The sequence below is a fragment of the Chelmon rostratus genome, chromosome 7 (assembly GCF_017976325.1).
Source record: "Chelmon rostratus isolate fCheRos1 chromosome 7, fCheRos1.pri, whole genome shotgun sequence".
Classification (NCBI taxonomy): Eukaryota; Metazoa; Chordata; class Actinopteri; order Chaetodontiformes; family Chaetodontidae; genus Chelmon; species Chelmon rostratus.
Window position 1 is genome coordinate 21,921,419 of NC_055664.1, and position 18,464 is coordinate 21,939,882.

The 18,464-nt window shown below is 43.8% G+C and overlaps 1 protein-coding gene across 2 annotated transcripts in view; it reads left to right on the forward strand.

Annotated features, from left to right (window-relative positions):
* The window catches only part of robo1 (roundabout, axon guidance receptor, homolog 1 (Drosophila)), a 159,601-nt gene extending 147,252 nt beyond the window's left edge, over positions 1–12,349 (forward strand). For both annotated transcript variants that reach the window (XM_041940053.1, XM_041940054.1), the window contains exons 21-30: positions 210–364; positions 2,324–2,710; positions 3,405–3,521; positions 4,690–4,834; positions 5,117–5,347; positions 6,066–6,568; positions 6,667–6,828; positions 9,813–10,088; positions 10,178–10,371; positions 11,111–12,349. In XM_041940053.1, the coding sequence (XP_041795987.1) occupies positions 210–364; positions 2,324–2,710; positions 3,405–3,521; positions 4,690–4,834; positions 5,117–5,347; positions 6,066–6,568; positions 6,667–6,828; positions 9,813–10,088; positions 10,178–10,371; positions 11,111–11,125 (2,185 nt within the window). In that variant the 3' untranslated portion in view covers positions 11,126–12,349. The remainder of the gene's footprint in view (positions 1–209; positions 365–2,323; positions 2,711–3,404; positions 3,522–4,689; positions 4,835–5,116; positions 5,348–6,065; positions 6,569–6,666; positions 6,829–9,812; positions 10,089–10,177; positions 10,372–11,110) is intronic.
* The last annotated feature ends 6,115 nt before the right edge of the window (positions 12,350–18,464 follow it).

The window sequence follows — 18,464 nt, forward strand, 5'->3', positions numbered from 1 at the left end:
GGCAAAAAGCACTAAAGCCGGATTTCTATTTTTCTTATTCTCAGCTGCTGGATAAATAAACTCAACATAATCTTCTATTTCAAATATTATGTTATTGTGGGTGTCTGAGTTCATTCACATAAATGTCATTGTGGTGTTGGCTTAGTCTCTTACTATTGTAAACCATTTGGTCCCTTTTTTTTCCTGTTTTTATTTTTATTTTTTTGCAGGCCTGGTTTGCTAAACATTGGGGAATCGGCCACTCAGCCCTGGCTGGCTGACACATGGCCCAACTCCTGCTCCAACCACAATGACTGCAGCATCAACTGCTGCACTGCAGGCAATGGCAACAGCGACAGCAACCTGGCAACATACAGCCGCCCAGGTACGTAGTGTCGGCACTACCATGCATAGGCAACAAGCAGAATAAACACTGCCCTCAAACGCAGTGGTGCAGTCCTTGACAAAATAACTGTAGAGATAAGAAATGGAGGAGCTGGGGGAATCTGCAGTGCAAAAGGAAGTAAAATCTGATATCTGGGTTAGCTCCCCGGAGAGTTGTACCGTGTATCTCTCCTTTTTGTAGGTCTCCACACGAAAAACCTGAAGAAATATTAGGATTAAGAGTGGCTGTGTGCTTGTGTGTTTGATTTATCCGAGGTTAAAGTAGAGCTGTTTTAGGAAGGAAATAAAAGGAGCACACTGAGAGGGGCTTATGGCTCTACTCTGTTGCTAATCGAATTGCTCTGCTGATTTCCATACTGTTGTTATAGCCGGTAATGTAATTTCCCCTAAGTGCTCAGTTATTTAAGAAATGTGCAGCGGGCGAAGAGGTCAAGGCTGGACTGCAGACGGTGGCCATAAGCAGAGGAAGAGAGGATGATAGAGGGGAAAAAGGTGCACCTGGAAGACCAGATGGAGGAGGGGGAGAGAAGAATAAGTGTATGCTCAGGCATACACTGAAATGTATGCGTGGAAGTACAGAGCGTGAATGAGATGAAGTAAAGCCGGGTAGGTGGAGAGGAAAGAAAGGAAAGAAGGGAAGGAGACTTATGGAACACTACCAGGTGGCCTTTTAGTTTATTCAGCACTTGTACAGTTGTCAACAAAAGGGAGCAAATCTGGCCTCAAGATCTTATACTCTACAACACACACACACACACACAGTGACGTATCTCAACAGATACACTTGCAGCCAAAAAGTTCAGCTTGGATGACAGAACTTAATGTTATTAATTTTTAGCTGTGACCCAACTCTTAAACGACTCGATCCTCGGAAACTTGGACTGCAATGAAATGCTTTATGTTCTAAATTATGCACTTTGGGACTGTGCCTTTAAGGGCAGCCCATAATTCCTATCCAGCTGTTCGGCCTAATATCCGTCCAGCCATGCAATAGTTTCTTCTCACATCAAAACCTTTCCCAGTGAGGATTAATAATTCATTTTGTACACTTTATAGTCATCAGGTTCGTTTTTTTCTTTGTGCTAATCACCCTTCTGAGGTTGAAATGTTTAACCCTACCTTAACACGGTGCGAGATGTTTAACAGGGAATAACAGGCTAAAGGCAGCCCTCACTCTTCGCATGACGCCCCGCTGTATGACACTAAGGAGCTTGCCAGACGCATGCTTTGTGTGTGTGCCAAACCTAAACTCTGTGAACATTAAGAGGATCAGTGACTAGGTGACAGAGCAAAGAAATAGGAGTTAATGTCCCTTTATCTCAGCCATAGGGGCGCTTTCACACATCAACCTTTGAAGTGTCGAGCTGTTCCGTGCTGCTGAAATGTGAGGCGCATGGCACGAGCGGCATGCACCTATGGCCGTCCTTGGTATTTACTGCAAGGCTGGCTCTCAGATCTGCTGGAGGATTTGAATATTTTATGAGCCAGGGAAAATTGGATCTGTCAGTGGAGCTGTGCTTTTACTGCACGCCTCATTCCAGGTCTTTGATACAGACATGTCTCTCTGTCCCTCTCAATGAGCAAAGACGCTCCCACTGTCAGATGGAAAAGAACAGAGATGACACCCACACTGAGTCACGGGTGAGACTGAGAAGGTGTAATACCACCTGTGTCACTCACCTTAAGTAGATCATCATTTGGCAAACAAAACTGAGACTTTAAACTGAAATAGAAATGTCTCTCTGGTGGGCACAGCGATGTCTCAAGAGCTTGAAATTAATATGTAAATGTATTTCACTTTCCTCAAATAAGTGCTTTCAGCTCTGCAGTAGATCAGATGATGCCCTATTGTTTCAAAGCTTTTACCGAACTGGTATTCTGCTGCTAAGCTGATCAGCAGTAGACGAGATTGACTAAATACCCTCCTCATGTTCTCCAGCCGACTGCATCGCCAATTATAACAACCAGATGGAAAACAAGCAGACCAACCTCATTGTGCCAGACTCTGGAGTCTATGGAGATGTAGACTTGTCCAACAAGATCAATGAGATGAAGACCTTCAACAGCCCAAATCTGAAAGAAGGCCGCTTTGTGGGTCCGGGGGGCCAGCCGACACCGTACGCCACCACTCAGCTCATCCAGTCCTCCATCATGGGCAACAACATGAACTCAGATCGAGGAACCGGAGGGAGTGGAGGCGGACTCGGGGTTGGAGGGGAGGTGAATGAAAAACACTGCTGGAAGCCCACCTCAGTCCAACAGCAGAAACAGGAAATGGGCTCCCAGCTGCAATACAACATCATGGAGCAAAACAAGCTGAACAAGGGTGAGTGTGTGGAATACCCAGCAGCCATGGTTAAAGAGGTCAACTCCGAGCCATGATCTTCCTCCACTTGATTTTTCCCTCTGTTCTCTCCTCTCCCGGCTCTCTCAGCCTCACTGTGGAAGCCTGTAGAAGAGCTTCATGCTCATATTTTCCTTGGTTCTGTCTCGCTCCTTTTCAGTCAACATAGGCGTCATCACTCTTTCTTTCTGCCTGTCTGTATGGCATTCATGTAACCCCTCATCACCCGCCATGCAATCATGTTTAATCTCTGTGGGCCAGGGCTGAGTCGCTGTCGTCGAACGGTATCTGGGTTGTCTTTCTGTAATGAAGGCAGGTGTGAGGGTTTATCTCTGGTGTTAGATTTCTAAAGGAAAGACAGATAACTCTTGGATCTTTAGACGCTTTGAACAAAGCTATCATCACCATGTTGTACCTGCAGAGAGGAACCACATCTGGGGTGATAGTTTTGAGATTTGTGTGCGGATGCTGCATGTGTTCACATACTCACCTGAAATGATGAAGCATGAACTGCACGCCTCTTGTCATGTTTAGCATTGTACACTGTGCTCATTCCCATTGAGAGGTGGTTTTCTACAGCTGATAAAGTGCATTTCCATGTTCATTACGAAGTGGTTGGTTTGCTTGAAAGTTTTCGAGTTGGCACTAACCATACACGCCATCTCCTCACCATCAGACCGCTACAGAGGAGGCGACAGCCCAATGCCAGCAACCATCCCCTACAACCAGACCCATGACAGCCACACTGGAGGCTCCTACAACAGCTCCGACCGAGGCAGCAGTAGTACCTCCGGTAAGAGGGTGGGGGCGCTGAGGAGAAGGGCATTGAGAGGTTATGAAATCAACACATCCAAAGGCTTTTTCTCTCTCCTAAGGTTGTTTGGAGTTTTACTCTTTTTTTTGTGCTCTTTTTAATTTAACTGCCAAAGTATTTTCCCAGCGTATTATTGTTGTGAACCATATAATCACATACACCCCCCCCCCCCCCCCCCCCCCCCAGCTCCATTTGAAAATCCCATTTTTGCTCAAAAGCAATAAATCTCTTTGAGACGCTAATATGCATGCTTTAAAATGGTAATTTGATTAATTTCCATGTCAGCCTATCTTGAAGAGAAATTGAAAGGGAGATGCCTTCAGAAAGTGGAAAACTGCTGAATATAAAGAGAAGAGGAAACTGACAACAGTGCCTCAAAACAAAGGCGTGAACACCATACCCAGCATTTCCTTGTGTCTTTTGTTGTCTGGGTGCAATGTCATCCAAGGGATGTTTAAAGAAAATTCGATAAAAGGATATTTTTGTACTGTTTTGTTTTTGTGCTTCCTATTTCATTTCTCTGTTTGTCCTTGCATAGTTTCCATTGCTTTCATTAATTGGCTTTACTTTAATTCCAGTATGGAGCAGCCTAATTTCATCAGGGCCTCAATGTCTGTGGACAAGGACAAATGATAACACATTGCAGACGGCATGCAACACTGCCACCTTAATGCCATGTATCCATTCTGATATTGCGTTTGAAGTTCAAGCCATTAAGGAGAAGCCTTTAATGCTCACTGCACCTCACAGCTCATTGGTTCACCATTCTAATAGTTTGGTATTAATTGGCCCCTTTTCTGCCTTTTTCTTCCTACCTTCTCTCTTGGTGCTGGTTAATACCGCTGTAGGGAAATGACTGCGTTTTATAGTATTTCTCATCATTTAATAACCGAGAGGTATGTGAGCACACTTGCATAAAGTGGAGGGTTGCATTAGCCTTTGCACTCACACATGTAAAATGATCTTTTCTTTGTCAGCCGGTCTTGTTAATGCATTTTATCCGCTGTCAATTCCTTACTCATTACCTTGCGATTTCTTCAACATTAATAATTGATGTGTTTTTCTGAGACAGAGTGAATGTAAGTCCGTGTTTCTGTAGGTGTCTTGTGACTGATGGAGTGCTTTTCTCCCCCCATTTTTTGAGCAGGGAGTCAGGGTCAGAAGAAAGGAGTGCGCACCCCCAAACTACCCAAACAGAGCACAATGAATTGGGCTGACCTTCTGCCCCCTCCCCCTGCAAACCCACCCCCAAGTCGGAGCACAGAGGAGTACTCTCTATCGATGGAAGAAAGGTGGGACATGTCTGCACAGACACAAAGACAATCTGACAGGCATGCACACACTGTATTTAAATACGAGCTCAGTCTTCCTGCCTTTTCTCTTGGTTCTCGCGTTCATTGCAATCATGCGCCCCCGAGGGTTTTCTATCTATTAGCGCTAGACTCATGTCAAACCTTGATAGAAGGGTGGCATGAATATTTAGTGCTTGTTTTCCTGGCTTCAGTATATGAAAACATTCATGTTTTTTTGTGAGCGATATGAAGGTAATGAGGCTTGTTTCTCTCTGTTGGCAGCTGTGACCCAGACATGCAGTGCCCCATGCCCCCCTCTCACATGTACCTGCAGCCTGATGAGCTGGAGGAGGAAGAGGAGATGGAGAGAGGACCCACTCCTCCCATCCGAGGGGCAGCCTCTTCCCCTGCTGCTGTATCTTACAGTCACCAGTCCACAGCCACTCTCACCCCCTCACCCCAGGAGGAGATGCAGCCGATGCTCCAGGATGCACATGACAGCCATGAACGCAGGTACTGGAAGCGTAACAAGTAGCTAAAGAGCAAAAGAAGAAGCGGTTGGCCTTTGTAAAGATGTTCACGAAATATATCTATTTTCTAAAGCCTCATAGAGAAGTCTCTCAAGTATTTGAAATTCACAAGCGTTTTCCATGTTTTAGCCCATTAACTCCAAATTCTGTATATTATACAGCACTGTTGGCCATTTTTCAAAAGCGTATCTTAGTTTTTAGATTGATTTCTTACCTTCCAGGGAGCCATTTGTTTCGGTTCATTTCGGTACAGCATAAAAATAAACTACCAGCGATTTGAACGTTGTTTGCAATACATCACAGTTTAAATTTAGTCCATTTTATTTTTTTGTCAGAGTGATATTATCATTGTGTGGTAATCCAGCTGTGCAGGGACAGGAACCACAACATCATAAATTTAGGATTGAACTACTCAACATTTTACAAGAAGAAACTATCAAATTCACATTATTGTTTGCATTTATGTTTTCCCATTGATTAATTTCTGGATCTGATGTCTGCACAACATAGCCGTAAACTCTCCAATTTGAATTTAATGTAAAGTACATGTGATTTGTAGTTAATTGGCTAAAACATGCTGAATCAACATATTGTCCTGTAAAAACTGCCAGGTGTATTTTACAAACTTTGACCACATAATTCAACCAAAATATTCAAAATTTGATGGGATCCTGATATCATGTGTTTCTCACCTCTTGCAGGCGCCATGCTGTGAGCCCCCCACCCCCTCCAAGGCCCCTCTCTCCTTCACACACATATGGGTACATCACCAGCCCGTTGGCCTTGGACACTGACGGTATGGAGGAGGAAGAGGACATACTGGAGGAAGAGGAGGAGGAGGAGGGTGACGAGACAGATGCAGAGGTGGCCAAGATGCACTACCACCACACCCACCCCCACACACACCCTCACCACCCCCAGATGCATCCGCGAAGGTTGCTGCTACGAGGGCTTGAACAGACGCCCGCGTCCAGCATGGGCGACCTGGAGAGCTCGGTGACCGGCTCCATGATCAACGGATGGGGGTCGGCTTCTGAGGAGGATAATGTCTCCTCAGGGAGGTCCAGCGCAGTCAGCTCGTCAGATGGATCCTTCTTCACTGATGCTGACTTTGCTCAAGCGGTCGCTGCAGCTGCAGAGTATTCAGGCCTCAGAGTGGCCAAATATCCCAACACACAGGGCCTCGACGTCGGAGGAGCTTCAGGTAGGTTTTATATGGTCGGTCGGCCACATCCATAAGAAGTGTTACCGCAAGCAGTTTGAGGAATGGTAAAAGCAAACTGTTCCTGTTTCTTTTCTCAGCACGAAAATACCAAATAAACCCGTCAGGCCACCGTCCTGGCAGCCCGGTGTCCACAGACAGTAACATGAGTATGGCAGCTGTACACAGGAGGCCTCCTAAGAAGCAGAAACAGCATCCTGCAGGTCATCCAGGGAACCAGCGACGTGAAGCCTATAATGAAGGTGCACATATGATTACATTTCAGCATTAAAAGAAAGGAATTGTGTACGTGTTGATTAATTAGTGAGCTCAAGTGTTTTTCTATAGAATACCGTAAGGTTACTTACAAAAAACAACTGTATGATTTGGTACTGACAGCAATAATAGCAAGAATGGAAAGGGGATTTAGAAAAAGAAGAAATTAAGTAGTAGAAACTAGATACTGTACAGTCACTAGGTTTGTGATGATGCTGGTACAAACATGTCTTGTTCAATACTATGTGCAGTAGACCTTGAATTCAGGCATGGAGTTCAATTTCAAGAGAAATCACAAGTTAAATCTCAATTTCCTAAAAACTTTCTACTATCAACTGAGTTTGCAGTTGGCATGATTATCTGTGAATGGTATGAGTGACTCAATGGAGCCAACAGACCGGTAGAGAGTTAAACATGTGGTAGCGGGTTAGCCGTATCCCACAAGTCCACAGATGGCCAGTTTGTGTCAGTGGTGCCCCCTCTATTCCCTCAACAGATATCGAAGGGAAAAGTGCAGTTTACTGTGATGTAGTGTCCGTAAACAACTGAGTTTGCGTGTGCTTGGAGCCAGAGTTTTAATCATCTTCTCTCATGTGCATACATGGCATCACTCCTAATCTGTGACGGTGCTGAGCAGATCGGGTGAGTGGTGGTGGAGGGGGTGGTCTCGGGGGAGCTCTGCCCAGCTTGGCTGTGCTGACACTGGGATGTCTCTCCACTCTAGCCACTAATGAAATTGATCCAGGTGCTGTGGCTCCTACTGAAGCGCCACCTTTTACTGAGCAGGGCCCGAACGTAAACCAAACCGGGGCTAAATACAGGAGCAGCTGCACACAGAAGGAAAAGCTTTAACCTTGTTAAGTAAAAGAGCAATTGACTTTTTACAGCATCATTCTTCACAACACACAGCATACCAGCAGAAAGCTGCTTTTTCTAGCTCTTTCGCCTCTGCTTTGATGTTGTGGGAAGATTTTTTTTTTTTTTGTTAAACGCATCTGTATGTGAGTGTGTGCACACACTCGCTGTGCTGTGTACACTCTGTGCTGTCCCGGAGCTGGCTCTCCTCTTAGTGTCAGGTGTCCTTGAGTGTTGGAAGCACTTGGCAGGGAGATTTAATATCTAGCTCACTGGGAGCCAGACCAGCTATATCACTGCAGAAAATCCAGCCCCCCCTCCCCTCCTGCCATCATCCTTATATCTGGCTTCCTCCCCATCCGCTGCCCCTCCCTCTGGAGTGATCTCTCCATCCCTCTCCTCTTCTCCCGTGCTACCCTCTCCTCAGTCTTTGTTTGAGCGGCGAGGGGGCGGACTGACAGCTCTGCAGCTCTGTCTGTCCATCAGCCCTCCTGCTGATTGCATTTGATCTGAATGGATTGTTTTTCATTTGGAGGTTATTGCCTCCCTCCTCCGCCCACCCACCCCTGTCTCCACTTCAGCCCCCATCCTACACATCACGTCTGTGGTCTGGAAGACTAGCGCTGAGGTGATAGGTGAGGGAAGGTGATTTCATGAAATTTAAAGGAGGAAGAAAGGAATGAAAACACACGTCTGCTACACCCACACACAATATGCTGGAATGTGTGTTTCTATAATGTGTTTTATGTCTCACACCTCTCTGACTGAGACTACTGAGGCAGCATCACGATAAATACACATACATAACATCAGTTAAGACGGCAATAAAAAAGCCAGAAAAACAAGTCAACAAACAAGGGAGGCAGCCCCCCTTCACCACCCTTTAGCCCTCTTTGACCTACTCATTTCTCTCTTGTTTGCACAGTGGATGCAGAAACACCCAAGTTATACCCCCCCCCCCCGATTCATATTGCATTTGACTCTCATGCCTTTGTCTGCCTCCTCTCTGAACTTAACCCTTGCCTGTCTGTCTTCATCTGTCTCAGCCTCGTCTGCCTAATTAACCGCCGGGCCCTCTGCTGCACCCTCCTTGGCAAGCCCAGAGACACTTTTCAGACCTGAGCTCTGTCATCACCGATATTTCCTCATAAATCTAACAGGCGCTCTGCTCCTGCAGTGTAGTGAGCTATATCTCACAGACTGTGGCATTGATCGGACTCGGGCTGAGGCAGGACTCAGGAGGCAAGAGAGATATTAAAAAACTGCAGACGCCTCTCTGCTCTATGGTATTGACGGCCCCCCTTTTGTATTCAGGAGGAGTGGACGGAGGTGGAGGATAATCAGAAGAGTGCCTCATTCTGCCAACAAGAGACAGCAAAGACATCACCTGCCCCATTAGTCCATCTTGTGTAAAAAATAAAATAAAATAAAAAATGAAAGCTTTGATTCTTCGCAAAGTTTCTTAAGGTAGCCTTCAGGATCTATGAGCAAAGTGTGAGAGTTGGTGCTTTCTTACATTTATTAACTTTATAATCCTTTGTGGATTACGGGTCTGCCCGCCGATAAAGCCATCGTTCAGGTCGGAAGCTGATTAGAAGATGAAAAGCCATCGATCGCAGGCAGACAAGGCTTTTCTCTCGCCGTTTTGTTTAGATGGCTGTGTGATGTGTGAGAGGCTAGGCGGCCCGCTGGCTGGCCTCATATGAATAATGGCTCAAGGACATGCAGCATTGATTCATCGACAGGGGAAGTCGAGCAGGTCAGAGAGCCAGCTGCTGACCGTCACGCTCCCCTCTTCCTCCTCTCTTGCCTCTCGCGCAAATCTCATAACTCTCGGGCCAGATTGGGCATCTCTAATGTCATCTGTTCTGTTTACTGTCTGCACGGAGGAGTTTCCGTTCGGCGGAGCCGTGTGTACAGATCTGAGTCTATGTACACACACCGCAGCTGTGTTTGTGTATCACCTTGCAGGTGTGAGACAACTGAGTGACAGATGATACACACTAAAGTTTCAAGAGTACGCAGATTCTTGTTCCTCAGTCTCGTGTAATTATCTAAACCCTGGTTATTGATGTCGGCGGTTAATGTGTTCTTACTTCCTGTGTTTATCCTTCAGATCTCCCGCCTCCGCCCATCCCACCTCCAGCAGTGCTTAAGTCGCCTACACACCCCTCCAAGGCAGCCCTGGAGGGCCGGGGAGTGATTTCCCCCAAAGCGGGTGAGGGTCGAGACAAGAGAGGAGGGACGGGGAGCTATCGGCCCAGAGAGGGCTCGGACCCCAGAACCAGCTCGTCCGAACGCAAAGATGCGCAGGAGAGACAAAAGACTGCTCATGGAGGGAAAGGGAATAAAAACGAGGGCAGCACCGGCAGCAAGGCACGCCAACAAGCAGGTACAACAATGAGTACAATGTGAGGGAATCCCTCGACGCCGTGTGCAGGAGCTCTGAGTCTCAACTCGCAAACTGTTCTTACCACACAGGTTCAGAGGACATTCTGCCCTACAGCCGACCACAGTTCCCCACAGTCAACAGCCCCCGAGACCCCAGCTCCTCCAGCTCCATGTCCTCCAGGGGCTCAGGGGGCCGGCGGAGAGGAGAAGGAGGCCGCAGGAACCCTGCAGACATGGGCCTCAACACCACGGGGGCCTTCCAACCAGGAGATGAAGAGCTAGAGGTACAAACTGTCATCTACAGTACAGGCTAACCCTCAACACATCTGACAGTTATGAACATAGCCCCAATATACGCTGGTATTTATCATAACTGTGACCAAGATACACATAGAAAATAAGCAGAATATTTTACAGTAATAATCAACTTGTCAGTGCTTTCCGGGGATTCAGAATTGTGAGTCCAAAAAAAGTTGGCTGCTTGTAAAATGTAATTGAAACAAAGCAAATCTTTTGACCGATATTTAATTGAATACAGTATAAAAATAGGATATTTAATGTTCAAACTTATGAACTTTATTGTTTTCTGTAAATATCTGCTTATTTTGAATTTAATGCAGCAACATGTTTCAAACAAGTTGTGACACTAGCAACAAAAGACTGGGACAGCAAAAACACCTGTTTGGAACATTCCACAGGTAAACAGGTCGACTGGTAACAGGTGATAGTATGTACAGTATATTAACTGTAGAGGTTTCAGGTGCACGCCTGAATTGGCTGAACATGATTTGAAAATCATTGCAGTCTGTTAATTTTTGTGATTGACACAGCAGCTTTTCAGGGATCTGGGTTGTAGCCATTTCTGTACTGCAATCCCCTATATATCAGTGGATATACTGCGTATACAGATGCTAATATATCTGCATTAAGCTGATCAGCTGTTACATCAGTGGGCTCTAGTTATGAAAGATGGATGCTAACCAACATGTTTGTTTTTATTGTTTGTTTGTTTTTTTTACCCAGATGGTAGAAAGCTGAAGAACAGAAGAGGAAAACGAGGGACTGTCCTGATTTTTCCGAGTGGAGCACCATTGTTTCTCTTACAATTTTAAATATCTCAGTATTTCACCATCATGTTGGCTGCCATCATACTGTACATCAGTAGTGTTTCTTTACATCTGAAAAACAGACCAATGGTTTCTTTTTCTAACTTATCATTTTCTATGTCCATTAAAAAAAGGAAAGAGTGTCTGAAGATAAAAGAATGGTGCATTCAAAACAAAATACGCAGTAGTATATTTATGTTTAATTCCAATGCAATATGGAGTGAAATCCTGCTCCAGACATTGACATGACTCAGCTTGCCTTGACAAGAACTGGGAGCCCCACAGTCAGAGGTTACTGTAATAAAATAGCTGCAAGCAGAGAGGGGTGGACTGTCTGTAAATAGACTTGTATACATGATGTCCTCTTGTTTTACCCATTGTGGTACCTCAAATTTGTCTTCCTTGTTTATTTTGCGAATTCTAATTTTATTATGCCAGTAAATATAATTATTATTTTATCATTTCCATCCATGTTGTAAATTGCTATATTATTTAGCTGCCCCAAGAAAGTGCCACTTTGGGATTTCTTTTTTCTTTTCTTTTGTTTTTTTGTAATGCACTGTTACGTTTCGTGTTGTCGTCAATGTTTGTTATTTGTTTTACTTTGGTTTTAAAAGCACAATCACTAAACTTTATTTTAAACCATTCTATCTATTAACCTTTTTGTCTTACTGGAGGAAAACAGGTATGACAAAAGAGTCTAGTTAATCCTGATGATGATGATGATGATGATGATGTAGGTAAAGGTTGCTGTTTACGAAGGCTGTGCTTGAAAGGAGACTCCTTGCGTTGTGATTGTCTCCCTCTCCAGTTCTGACGCAAGCTCAAGTGATGAAAAAGACAGTTAATGTGATTCATAGCTGCAATGTAAATAACTTTTCGCATTGACCATAAACTCAGCTATTGCACATTAATCAAAATGGTTTTGTTGTCTACTAATGCACTTAAACGAATGTCAAATACAGGAAATAAGAGTCACTTTGGGAATCTGGAGAGGTTATAATTGGACAAGAAGAGTCTCTTTTCTTGATAAGGCAGGGGTGACGGACCCCTGTTTTTTTTTAAGGAGAAAGGGTGCTGTTGTTTATTCATAGGACATCTGCAAACATTTGTTTCGTAAAGCAAAAAAAGTAAAAAGAACTAAAAAAAAAGATGAATAAAAAAGTTCAAACTATACATGTGCTTTTTGTCATTTGTAAAGAATCTCTAAAAGGGAAAGATTAGACTTCTATACGTATCTTAATCTCAACAAATCCCACAAAAAACAGGCAAAGCCAACAATGTGTCACACAATATTTAACCATTTCTGCACCTCGTCAGTGGCACTGAAGCATATCTTTAAGATCAGGTCTCAGATAAAAGGTTTCATTTGAAGAAAGTCATTTTTCACAGTTGTTGGGGATCAATACACACTAGCAACAGCAGAAGCGTCTTTAGTTTGACTAAAAATCTCATTCATACACACTTTTTTCTAACCGTACTTATAAAGCTGTTTGTATGCATAGGAAACCTCATATCCATTCACACAGTTAGCCATACCATAAGTGGATGCACATACATCCTCAATCACCTGTTCGCATATCAACACACACTATCAACCTGCTCCAGGCTTTAGACCTGTGCATGAAAAACAGCACAGAAGTAGTGCAATTTCACTGATTGCACTGTATCTGAGTGCTGAGGCAGCTGTCATCATGTGCAACTATTACAAACAGATGTGAGTATTCAAAGAGCCCATATCACAACTACATTACATGTACCTGGACCAGTGATCACTGTCGTTGATCGTCTTTAAAACAAGTAATGATCTAGTACATGTCAATCAGACAGAAACCCACTAACCAAAAAACAACAGCATATTGATGGATCTTGTGCATGTGCATCATTTACTTTCAACATAAAGAGATGTTCATAGTAATGAAGGAACATGGTGCCCAGTGCAACAGTATGGCTAATTAATGGAGCAATGGAGGATCAATTCATCACAGGTTTTAGGATTTTCACAAGATTTGTTGATGTAAAACTACAGCAGCCTGACACTGGAAAACATTGTACATTGTGGAAAACACAAGAAAGCATCTTAAAGATTTATCTGACCGTTATTAGCAATATATGAAAAGTACACTAACATTTGTGGCGATGTGCAAAACTAATCATAAAACTCATAAATGTCTTTTATTGACACAGTTATTGTAGCTATAATTGAAAAGCATCATAATAAAGCTCAGTGCATCTATTGCATATTAATTTTAAATCATCTGCGCTGGCCTCACACGAAAGGACACAATGTGCTTCAACATCGCAGTGAAGGAGGGAACCGTCGATATCTTTGCTCTGAGGCTAACCAGCGATTACTGTTCCATACAGTAGCTATTCAAATGTATTACCTGATGCCAAGTCCATTAGTGTCCGCCATTACTAACAATATCAGCATCCCATGTCATTCAGGGAGGCATTTGAAGCCATAGAGGGAAGCGAGACCAACGATGAAGGGATTATATTCAATTTGACAGGCCTAGATTGCTGCCAATTAGGCGGAAGAAGGCTTCAATGAGGTTACATAAGAGAGCGGATACTGTGCTCATCTTATTTCTCATCACTCACTAGTCGGTGGGGGAGCTGCTGACGCAGCTAAACAAAATATCCATAAAAACAGAAGATGACATTGTCGCCACAGATCGACTTGAGACGGCGACTTATCCTAATTGGAGACCGAAATACATTTGTTCCAGTTTATTACATCTAACCTGCCTACTGCTTGTTCTCACACAGGCAATAACCTGGCCTATGGGAGTCCTTAATGTCAACTGCTGTCTGTCTGGCTTATTCAAACATCAGTGATGAAGAAAGAGCGATGGTTCCTCCCTTTTGTACTCCCTCCTGAGCCTCAAAGAACGGGAATGGAAGTCCTGTTTTTACAAGCTAATGACTGGTGCTGCCCACCTCAACATCCCGGAGCCTCGAGAGACCGACCGCTGAAAGCCACCAGAGCGATGAGAGACTCTACCAGACTCATTTACTGCAACAATTAGTGGACTTTTTGCCGTTTAAAGACATTTGGTTTTTTTTATGTAAAAATCCAGGAATTAAGCAAAAGCTAGAGCAACCTTTTTGCTGCATTTTTACATAAATTACAAAAATGCATTCTTGTTATCTTTAGGAAAAAAATAATCTAATTTTGCTGACTTTTGATATTTATAACAAATGAACTACTAGAAACATATCAGTGTATTTCAGTAATGTTTTCATAATGGTATCGCTATGACAACTGTGGGGCCTGAATCCCCACTCTTCTCCTCAGCTCCCTCAGCTTTTGGCGCTCCCTTCCCCCCCTTCACTCCCCCAGGTGTTCTCTAATAAGCACCTTTCTAAACAAGTACAAATTTGGAACAGGGGAGAGCATCCCCTTATGCCTCCATCCATCATTTTAATGAGTGGAGGTGTGTCCAGGCCCCACAATGAGATGCAGGTGATTAAGGACATTAAGCGGATACACTGGCTGCCAGGGTTATTCGCCCCATAATGGCATGAATATGCAGGATGAGGCTGGATGGTCTTTGGTCTGGTCCTTACAGAAACACTACCTGTGTGCTCGGGGGAAGGCTCGCAGCTGTAGTGGCATGTCGACAACATTAAAACTGGGGGAAGGGGAATGAAAATGGAGCGATATGGATAGATTTTCCTCCCTGACTTCAAAGGTTTTCTTATGTGTGAAAAATACCTGCACTATGGTACCAATTTCGTAAATAAACTCAGAGTATAAACCAACAGCAACACTACGCATGTGCTTTTCTTACAGTGGAAAATACTGATGGACATTTTAACTATTCTGTTAACTGATTAATTAATCAGATAATCTGCGGATCATGTTAGTTGCAGCCCTAATTAGCCTGTTTCCTCACAATTTGTGGCACATCTAACACATTATTAAGATGCATAAATATGCCTCGAATGTATAATTCCTGCATATTGGGGGAAAAAAACAACTTTAAAATCTAATCTAATCTAAAATACAGCAAAAAATGTCACACGGTAGATTAACCACGAAACGGAAAGAGATGGCAGAAAATAGTCAAGGTTAAAATATAAATAATAACCTTTACAAACTTAAAAACAACAAATAATCCCCAGCGGATCAGACTGCATTAAAGAGGCAAAATAAAAAAAATGACAGGTCTTAAAAATGGCACCTGCATCAATGAGGTTCATTTTCTTCCCAGCCGACAAACAAGAGAATGCAAGTTTAGAGAGAATGAATGAGTCTAATTTCTCAGAAGGAAGTCAATTTAAAGACAAAGACTCATCCGATTTAATGTGCCAATGTCAGTATGAGGCCTAATCACTCTGTACAAAAATATGCTAAACATGTATGAATGTGTAAAGCACACTAACCTCGCCTTCTCTTCCAGCTTCCTCTTTCTTTAAGCCTTCACTGTTTCAGTTGTTTTGCAATCAATAATTTAAACTGCTGTTGCTTTCAACTCTGTCCCAGCAGCCAGGAACTAATTTCTTTTGTGCACATTCAGGCTGTCTCATTTCTGATCGCCAAACTGCTTCATTAACCTCCTTCCCAAACTAGGAGGTAATTAAGTGAACAGCTGTGCACTATCTGACAACTCATCCTACTGTCGCTTCCCCTGCGCGAGAACGCCAGCGAGGAACCCGCCATCACAGGTGCACAGTGTTTAGACAGCTTACCAGCACCTCTCCACAGCCATTTACACTACAGCTGCAGGTCAAACGCCACCTCTTCAGACGATCAATCAAAACTCATTTACGTTTAATGAGCTCACCAAGCAACTCATTGCAATTTCACGTCGTTACAAAAAGTTGTTTTTAATCAATGTTAAACACTTAGGCTTGTTTCGACTTGCGAAAACTGAACTGAGATGAGTTATCGTAAAAGATAGCCGTCACTGGAGCGACTGCCAGACGTAATGAGAGAGGCAGTGTGGAAGCCGGCCAAATCCCAGTTTTTTTTAATAACTGGGAAGTAATCTGGGTGATTTGTACATCCATTTGTCACTTAGCCAGTCATTCTAACCATCCTTATTTAGTGCCGATGGGGTCCGCACAATTAACCCAGAGGAATATAGCCTCCTCGCGCCGTCCCTGGAATCTTCCCTCCCTCAGCTTTTTCTCTGCTGTCCTCTTTCCATCTGTGAGCTGATCTCACCATCTAACACTCAATATCACCGCTGAGTAATGCTCTTAATCAAAGTGCTCATGATAATTATGAATACTGTTGTAAGCGTTTTGATTAGCAGATTAATTTGCCACACTGGCTGCACTAATGATGCACACGGTGTGGAGAAGGCACCTAACAGAAAGCCAAAGAGGCCACATCATCGGCGGCGCAAGTGCAAATACCAGACAGGAAATAATGCTGAATTATTCAGCGTGTTGACAGGAACACTTTCATCGATCAACATGTACGAAATATATTCAAAACACAGGCACAGCGCAAAGACAAAGCAACATCACCGAACTCCTGCACCAACAAACGACGCCGGCTGACCGACTGCAACACTTTACAAAACAAACTCTGGTCGGACGAAGCAAAAAAATATTTTCTTTGCACTTTTCTGCTCAATAAGAGCAGTTAGCTCAAGGCCAGTTAGGTTTCATATTGCATTTCAGTGGATTAAGGTCAGGAGTGAAAGCTTTGACGCACACAGTGAATGGAATTCAATCAAATATCAGTTTGGACACACTCTCCAACCAACAGTTAAGAGCCAAATATACTGAGTACAGTACACTGACACAGACTAGAGAAAACAATCCTCATATTTAAGAAACTGGAACCAGCAAATATTAAGCAGCTTTTTTGCTTCAGAAGTAAATGAAACCATTGATTATCGAAATCTTCTGTCATTATTCAAATAATCGATTAAGCACTACCTACAGGACCATCCACATTCTCTGAAATATAATTGAGGAAAAAAAAAACACAGATGGGAAAGTCTGTTTTGGGGGTTAATGCAGTAAATTAAATACCTATCGAGGTATTTCACATTCATGCAAACATTCTGTTAATCCCATACTGCCATAAAAACAGCAGCTCATTGCTTTGCAACAGGGCTGCAATGGTCTAATAACCCGGGATGGACAGTTCAGTGCAGATTACACAGCGACATCTCTTCTGAGTCCTCTTTCCATTAAGTGTTCATGTTATTTTGTCTACCCCCTGTGGATTCTCAGTCAGGCTCCTGTCCAAAACCAAATTTATTTCACTTCAAATATGATTGATTTCTGCTAAATTACAAAATAGAGCACTAATTAAAAGACACACAGAGTTTCCATGTGAATCCAAAGAAACCAATTAGAAGGCTCTTGTCTTGGTGCACCTGTAATGACAGCACTGAAATAAGCCTTGAACCAGGTGACTCCACCCCAAGGCCAGGAATGCAAACATACAATCGCACCATGTTTTCATAACAAAACAGTGATGCGACCAATCACAGAGGCTAAACGATGACAGACAAAAGGGCCGGCGGTGCTTGATGTTCAGCGAGGGCACATAATGGGGATGAATTAGGCTGTTTTCTTAGTCAAACGAGCTGGGGAGTGCCGGCGATTTGAATGGCTGGTGTTCTTCAGGCATTGATGGATGGAAGGTGAGGACATGGGTGAGCAAGCGGCGGAGGTGTTACATGGACGGGAGGATCGTGGAGTTTTAAAGGGTGTGGGCACCATTCCGCCTCTATCCCACCTTCTCTTTCTATCTTTGCATTGCTGACAGGCTGCTGACTGACTGAGCGGCGGAGATGAGACATGGGTTCATCACGCTTTGTGTGGCCTTGGGGCTTTTTTTTCCTCCTCACGTGAGACGGCTGATGCGCTCGCGTCGCCATCTGAAGCTGTTGTTTTACAGCCCGGCAATTTTTCTCCTTTATGACCTGCTGCAGAGCAACAGCTACACCCTTTCGCCTCCATTTATCTCTCCGTTTGAGATGTTTGTATTTTAACCAGCGGATTTAAACGCGGACAAAGGGAGTGGCTGCTGAAGACAGGAGGGCGTCACATGACTGGCTTGAGGTTGTATGTTATTTGACTGCAGCATATTTCTAGATCGTGTCCAGCGCTTGTTCTATCGATTATTATTTTTCTCCCCCTCAAAAAAAGACTAATGAGCCCGGAGAATTCCACAAGAAAGGTTAATACAATATTGAAATGTCAGGAGATTAATGATATTGTTCTTTCTTCCTATGGTCCTGTAGGAGAGGGTGACAAATGTCTTGCCCTTTTCACTCCGTTCCTCCCTATTTGTG